The 6866-nt window shown below is 37.9% G+C and overlaps 1 protein-coding gene across 1 annotated transcript; it reads left to right on the top strand.

Annotated features, from left to right (window-relative positions):
* Positions 1-4930: 4930 nt before the first annotated feature.
* Positions 4931-6641, top strand: clec3a (C-type lectin domain family 3 member A). The gene is made up of 3 exons (XM_015383433.1): positions 4931-5186; positions 5279-5365; positions 5747-6641. The coding sequence occupies exons 1-3, from the start codon at positions 5081-5083 to the stop codon at positions 6142-6144; spliced, it is 591 nt and encodes a 196-aa protein (XP_015238919.1). The 5' UTR covers positions 4931-5080; the 3' UTR covers positions 6145-6641.
* The last annotated feature ends 225 nt before the right edge of the window (positions 6642-6866 follow it).

Consider the following 6866-nt stretch of genomic DNA (forward strand, 5'->3'; position numbering starts at 1 on the left):
CCAGAGTGGTGACTTCCTTCAGGAATCTCTGAATATCGGCTCCCTTCAATTTCATCAAGGAGGACAGGATGGTATTAGACTAACGGCCAAAAGATAACGCAGCAGGAAATGGAACCGATACAAATTGCCGGCTGTTAACAAAAATGGCCAGTAGATGGCGGTAACACACTTTAAATAACTCAGAAAACAGACCAAGAAACAAGATGAATGAATGGGCCACTGCATAAGACAATCCTGAATAGGTTACTACTGTTCTTTCATTTCACCCTTAAATGAATAATGTCACATGGGAGGTCACATTACTTTTTTGACATTATACATGTATGGGATTATGCAAATTAGCCTTAAGTGTCTAGAAAAGATTAAATGTAACTGTGCTTGCCTGGTAGCGTTTGGAGAGGTCATTCCAAATGTTCTCTTTGATGCTCCTTATGAAAGTACTGTTGCTCCAGATTCTGCAAGATGGGCAAAATCTCAACGCAGGTTGGACTTTTCTCGCTGGAGACAGCCCGTGTGGAGGTGTAATGCTTCCACATGAGCTGCACAAGCGCCTCTGCTTTTCCAATTCTCATTGCCTATTTTGGCTGTCGTAAAAAATAAATAAAAACAGAAAAAAGATGTATGTAGCATAAATAAACAACAATAAAACCGGTTTAAAACAAGTTTAAGCTATATTATCATTTAAAAATATATATCACCTTTCATTCTCCATGGGCTTTCTTATGCGTGGGTCTATGGCTGCAGCCTGGATAGCAGGGAACTGCTCACAGAATCTCTCCATCATCACATAGAGGGAATTCCCCCGGTCCTTACATCCAGGAGGAGCATGTGCTTGGGTAGTTCTGCAGGTTAACATACACACAATGTAAATATGGATTATCTACTGAGTTAGTACACATACCTATACATCTATATTTTCATGTACATAATCCAATGTTACGAGAGTATGTTACTGAGCAAGTCTTGTTTCTCTTTCAGAAAAACTTTTGCCATGTGTTACCTCTTCATCCAAACTATCACTTCTCAAACTCGTGCAGCCCAATTTGAAACTGGTACAATTGTACAGCTGCGCTCCCAGATTGAGCGTGTGGGCAAAGCATGGACATTTCAGGATGTTCAGCTGTTTGATGGCTAATTTCATATTGGCTGCATTGTCGAGAGTTGCTGTCACAACCTTTTCTCGTATACCATATCCCTCTAGGATGTTATCAATCTCCTCTGCTACAGCTGAGCCTGTCTGAGTTTAGTACATAGCTTTGGTTTTTAGGACCTCTTCCTTTGCCTGACCATCATCATACCAGCTTGGGGCTTTGTATTTTGGGTTGAGAACCTTAGTCATTTCCCTAGAGAATATATGAGAATAAATGAGTGTGATGTATCTGTTTTATGTGGAGAAAAATATATTATTTAGACAATCTAACATGACAATCTGACAACAGCCTCACATTCACCTACTGAAATTCAGGGGCCTCTACTGTAGAAAATGAGTGCAAACCCTTAACAATCAACTCGGTAAGTGCACGGTGACATTCGTCTGCCTCTGCCTGAGACGTTCTATTTCTGCCTGCCTCTGCGAGAACAGAAGGCAGTGAACGAGAGCTGCTAGCCTCTGAGCTAGCCAGGCTACCCGTGTCATCGCAGTCGTCTAAATCTAATGGAGAGGACATCCGTTTAATGAAAAAGCATTACTGTACAATTTTGGGAAATAAACTCATCTCCCCCTGATTAAAAAAAAAAAAAAAACGAGCATCACATTTTTCTTTCGCTCCCTGAACTGCGGAGCAACTTCGTAGCATGTTTCGATGCGTCTCACCAAAGTTGTTTACTTTTGGGTGCCTGACAACTAAAGTGCCATAATACTTAGAGTTGAAAAATTTGTACTGTGAAACCTAATGTAGGTTTAATCAGCACTTTGTATGATATTGCTTAGGTGTAAGATCCTATCGACAGGTTGTTCGAAATTGCTATGCCATATGCTATGATCATGGTTTGTGGAAATTGGGAACCAGTGTCCTTGTTCCATCTTGACATGATGACCAGAGAAGAGGTCGCAGTTTTGGTGAATAACATCTATAAGATCTCTCAAACCCCCCTTTTTCAGCCAACTCCTCCACAGGATCTCCCCTTTTGCAACACATTTCTCTTGAGTTTTAGTGGCAGACTGGATGGGAAAACCTGCCTTGATGTCAGCCACTTAGACAAAGGGGACCCCTGCTGTGAGCCACTGAGAGAGAGTCTGCTTTGCTGTTAGCCTGCCTGATAATCCCTGCTGGATGGAAACTCAACCTTTCCAAATGGTCTTGCACAAAAAGGTTTGCAGGTCTGACATAATTAGGGACAGGACAAACAATATGTCTTTTGATGATGTTGATCATTTAATGTGTATGAACTGCATGCTATGCTTTAGTAACATGTGTTGAGCTGTTGTTGAAGCTTGGACAAGCTTTATTACACTAAAGGTTTAAACACTGATATAAGATTAGTGTTCATGTGTTCCTCACATGCTCATTACATTCCGATTACCAAGTATGACCAAGAGTCATTTAGTGGAATCCTGATGTCTATTCATTGCTAGCTATTTCAAAGAGGGTAAAGAATCATTAACTAAGGTTTATTGATTCTTGATTAAGCAAATCATTCAATAAAACATTATTTAACCAAATAATGTTTTATTCACCTCATGGATATGCATTGTGAATTGGTCTGAAAACATTCCAATTCCTCTAAATTAGTGAAAAGCTAATTTGATCATATCCCAAATTCTTCAAGGTAAACTTTTGTTTTCAAACACAAATCCATCTTAAACTGTAATATGGTTTTCAACCATATTTCCCTTCCTCTTTGTGCATACTAGTTTAGCTTAGTTGAGTTTCAGTAGTGTTAGTTAAGAGTGTTAAACTCAAACGTACCTCGTATGATACATATTGTATTATTATACCTATTAAACATTAGAATACACAGTCATGGTATAGATGTTTCTGTTACTTGCAGGTAAATTGTTTATAATAAACATTTTGCATGCACTTATACTTACTTCATAGCTAATTAAAGATACAACTGGCTTTTAAACCAGAATTAGACATTTAAAATCAAAAAAACATGCTAAACTATGCCTGGTTACACCTTTCCCTCCCCTGAACTTTCTTATCAATATACATAATTTCACTATAGATACCTGCGTTCTTCATGCATAATGGGAGCAGGAATGCAGTTTTGTATTGATTTATTTTTATTAGCATTGTTTCTCAAAATAACTAATCAATTGTGTTTAATTAGATAAAAATAGAAACAGATGTGTATTACCAACGTTAGGGCATTTATATATAAATGTGCTGGATTTAGTTTATTCTTAACATTTGCAGTAATCCTGTCTGGATTATTTCAATTATCTCTTCTTCTGTGTCTCTCATAATTCCGTCCATAAACTTCAACTGGTCCAGAATTGAGCTCCCCGCATCATAGCTCTAACTTCCTCCCCTACATTACTCCTGTCCTCCAACAGCTCCACAGGCTCCCGGTTCTGTTCCGCATTCAATTCAAAATTATCCTGCATTCAAGACCATCCACAACCCTGCTCCCCCATCCCTGTCTGGGCTTATCCATGTTTCCACTCCCTCAGATCCTCTTCCTTCATACACCTGTTTGTCATCTCAGTACCACAGGGAGCAGAGCCTTCAGTCGCTCTGTTCTCCATCTCTGGAATTCGTTACCATCCCAACTCCGAAAAACTGACTCACTCTCCCATTTCAAATCACAACTCAAAACACATCTAATGCCTATTGATATTGCCATTTCCTCTGTCTATTTTATTGATTTTATTGATCTTTATTGTTATTTTTAAGGGCATTTTTGTGTATCATTGTATGTGTCCTTGATTGGCAAGAAAGGCACCTTCAAGTAAAATGAATTATTATTATTATTATTATTATTATTATTATTATTATTATTATTATTATTATTATTATTATTATTATTATTATTATTATCATTACTATGGGTTGAAATCAGATATGATAAAATAATAATATTTTTTTTATTATTTTTTTTTATCAGTGTCTGATTTTAAAGCTACACAAACACATTAGGAGCGCAAACAATATTCAAATTTGCTTAATGTACAAATTATGAGAGAGTAATCTTTGATTACCTTTATTTTCTAATTTAGATGCTAGTATGCTAAGCTGACTATGTCTTTGAACTATTTGGGGCACCCGAGAGTATGATGTCACCACTTTTGGAAATAAATTACTTGGAAATTTCGTGGTTATATGAAGGCCCACCTGTGAGACACAGTGCTTCACCTTCTCGGTGAAGGTAATTAAGGGGGAAGCTAGAGAACACTATCCCACTGTTAAAGCGCTTCATATTTTGGGGATCTTTCACTACAAGAAGAACATGTGCACATAACAAAAAGATGAAATTTGAAGCAATAAACAGTACACGGAAAAACAGAACTGACATTTTTACCATATTAGTCACAAAATGGCTTTAGGACAACAAAGTAAAGTAGAGTGGCCAGCATAAAGTGCTGATCTTAGTCCAATTGATGTTTTGTGTGCAGAGCTGAAATGGTTTCTACACACAAGGAGGCCTCCAAACATCAAGGGATGGGACAACCCTATATGAATTATTACATAGTATTGTTAATAATATGTTAAAAAAAAAATATATATGTTTTTTTTTTCCTGGTTTCACCCCAGAATATTTTAAATGTTCCTATACTCTTAAGTCTTTCCAAGACTAAGATATGTACAGGGATAAATGGGAAACGATGCAAAAGGGTAGCAGTTTAATAAATGTATGTTTAGTTTTTGAAAATGCAGCTCGGGGCACCTTGTTCCAAGTAAATATTTATCTAAAAATAAACTAGACACAAGGAAATCATTCTTTGACACCACCCTCACCTCCTCCTGATGTTTTGACAAAAACAAACAGCACTGGAGCCAATGCAGAAAGAGAACCCAGACAGGCATACAGAGGGCCACTATATATTAAACTGCCTGTAGAATATTTACTTCCCTTCGAAGAAGCACAGGTTGTGCCCCAGAGTCCTGTGCTCCAGGTTCCCACTGCCTCAGACATGGCTCATCTGGTCCTGCCCGTCGTCCTTATCCTCAGTTTCTCCTTGCTCTCCTGCAGCCATCCATCTCGCACAAAGAAAGCTGTTTCGCCTCGCCAGACTGGAGGTAGATATGCATGTCGGACAACTTTTGGTAGCAATGTGCTCTGCATTTGTATTTATTTGACTTGTTTTGCTGGCTTGGTTTTCTATGTGCAGCTGCAGAGGACGAGGATGTGAAATCCCAGATTGAGAAGTTGTGGCAGGAGGTGAATTTACTCAAAGAGGTGCAGGCACTGCAGACAGGTAATCTGCAGACATAAACTTCTTTGTTGACAGATGAGATGACTGAAAATCAAAGGCTGCATGGAAAACTACCTAAATGTCATAAATGAATAGGTGAAGAGATAAACTGACAATTCCAATTTAATATTCCTGTCACGAAGACTTACAGCACAATATTTGAAGTTCCAGATGTTCCATGTCACCAGTAGGGGGCAGCAGACCATATTGAATTCATTGAATGATTTAGTAAAAATTAAGTTATATTTAATCTGAATGATATAAAATGGCACAAAATAATGTGGAAATGTTTTAGATTTTTTGACAGACTTTGCAGCTGTTTCCATCCAAATGTTACATTGCGACTTGATACAAAAAGGAATTTATTCAACTTATTGCTTTCAGTTTGTCTCCGAGGCATCAAAACACATGGGAAGTGTTATCTTCTCAAAGAGGAGCCCAAACATTACCATGAGGCAAACGAAGATTGCATTGCTCAGGGAGGAACTCTTGCAACACCACGAGACATGATGGAGAACAACGAGGTGAGGGACTATGCAAAGAGAGGTGCCCCAGGAACCAGGGACTTCTGGATAGGAGTGGCAGACATAGTGAAGGAAGGCCAGTATGTTGATGTCAACAGTCTGCCAATCAGCTTCTTCAACTGGGATCGCTCTAAGAAGCAGCCGACAGGAACAAAAAGGGAGAGCTGTGTAGCTCTTTCTGTGGCTGCTAAAGGAAAGTGGTATGATGAGGTGTGCCGCAGCATGAAGAAGTACATCTGTGAATATATTATTCCCTGAAGGAGACAGGGGACTTGCTGGTAATTTCATCATAGCTTCTGGGGTCAAATAGGAAAGAAAAGAAAAGAAGAGTTGAAGACAAATATTGAATGACTACTGCTAAGGTTTACTAAACAGTTAATCATCAATGAAAAACTGTTGCTTTTTTTGTAATAAAATATATCTCACACTTTTGTGAATTGGAATTAAAGGGGAGATAATGACTGGATATAATAAAGAATTATTAATTCTGCAGAGGGTTAACTAAAACTATCATGTTCTTTTTTTGTGGGATGTTTTTATATTGATATCCTTCATGAACGTTAAATTTCGGCAAATAGTCTCACTCAGTATTTGGAGAGAGGGATTTTTCATCTTTTTTGCTTCTCCTTGCTAGATCCCTTGTATCCTACACACTCATTATATTATTATTATTTGCCAAAGTGTAAATATACAGTAGCTTCCAGGACATGTTATATTTCTTGTGCTGATTCATTAAATTAATCCCAATGGTCGTATCTTATTGTTTCTATTACTTATTCTAAAACTAAAACTTGTTTTGCGTGAACTGAGTCCACCTTTTACCATAATCAGTGTAGTTTCCCCAGCTTACACAGTTATATGAGAACAAAAAAATAGATTCAACACAACAGTCTCAAGAGTCCACATGACCTTCCTTTGGAATGTGAGCAGAGACACAGATCACTGAAAATAAACTCAAATAAATGGAGAAAGAACAGGCA

Source organism: Cyprinodon variegatus, unplaced genomic scaffold (genome assembly GCF_000732505.1).
Source record: "Cyprinodon variegatus isolate N-32 unplaced genomic scaffold, C_variegatus-1.0 Scaffold285, whole genome shotgun sequence".
Lineage (NCBI taxonomy): Eukaryota > Metazoa > Chordata > Actinopteri > Cyprinodontiformes > Cyprinodontidae > Cyprinodon > Cyprinodon variegatus.

Bases quoted from the DNA above. Each gene is read 5' to 3' on its own strand.
- clec3a (XM_015383433.1), top strand. From the start codon at position 5,081: ATGGCTCATCTGGTCCTGCCCGTCGTCCTTATCCTCAGTTTCTCCTTG. The intron at 5,187-5,278 runs GTAGATATGCAT...TTCTATGTGCAG, and splicing joins TTCGCCTCGCCAGACTGGAG to CTGCAGAGGACGAGGATGTG. The intron at 5,366-5,746 runs GTAATCTGCAGA...TATTGCTTTCAG, and splicing joins GGTGCAGGCACTGCAGACAG to TTTGTCTCCGAGGCATCAAA.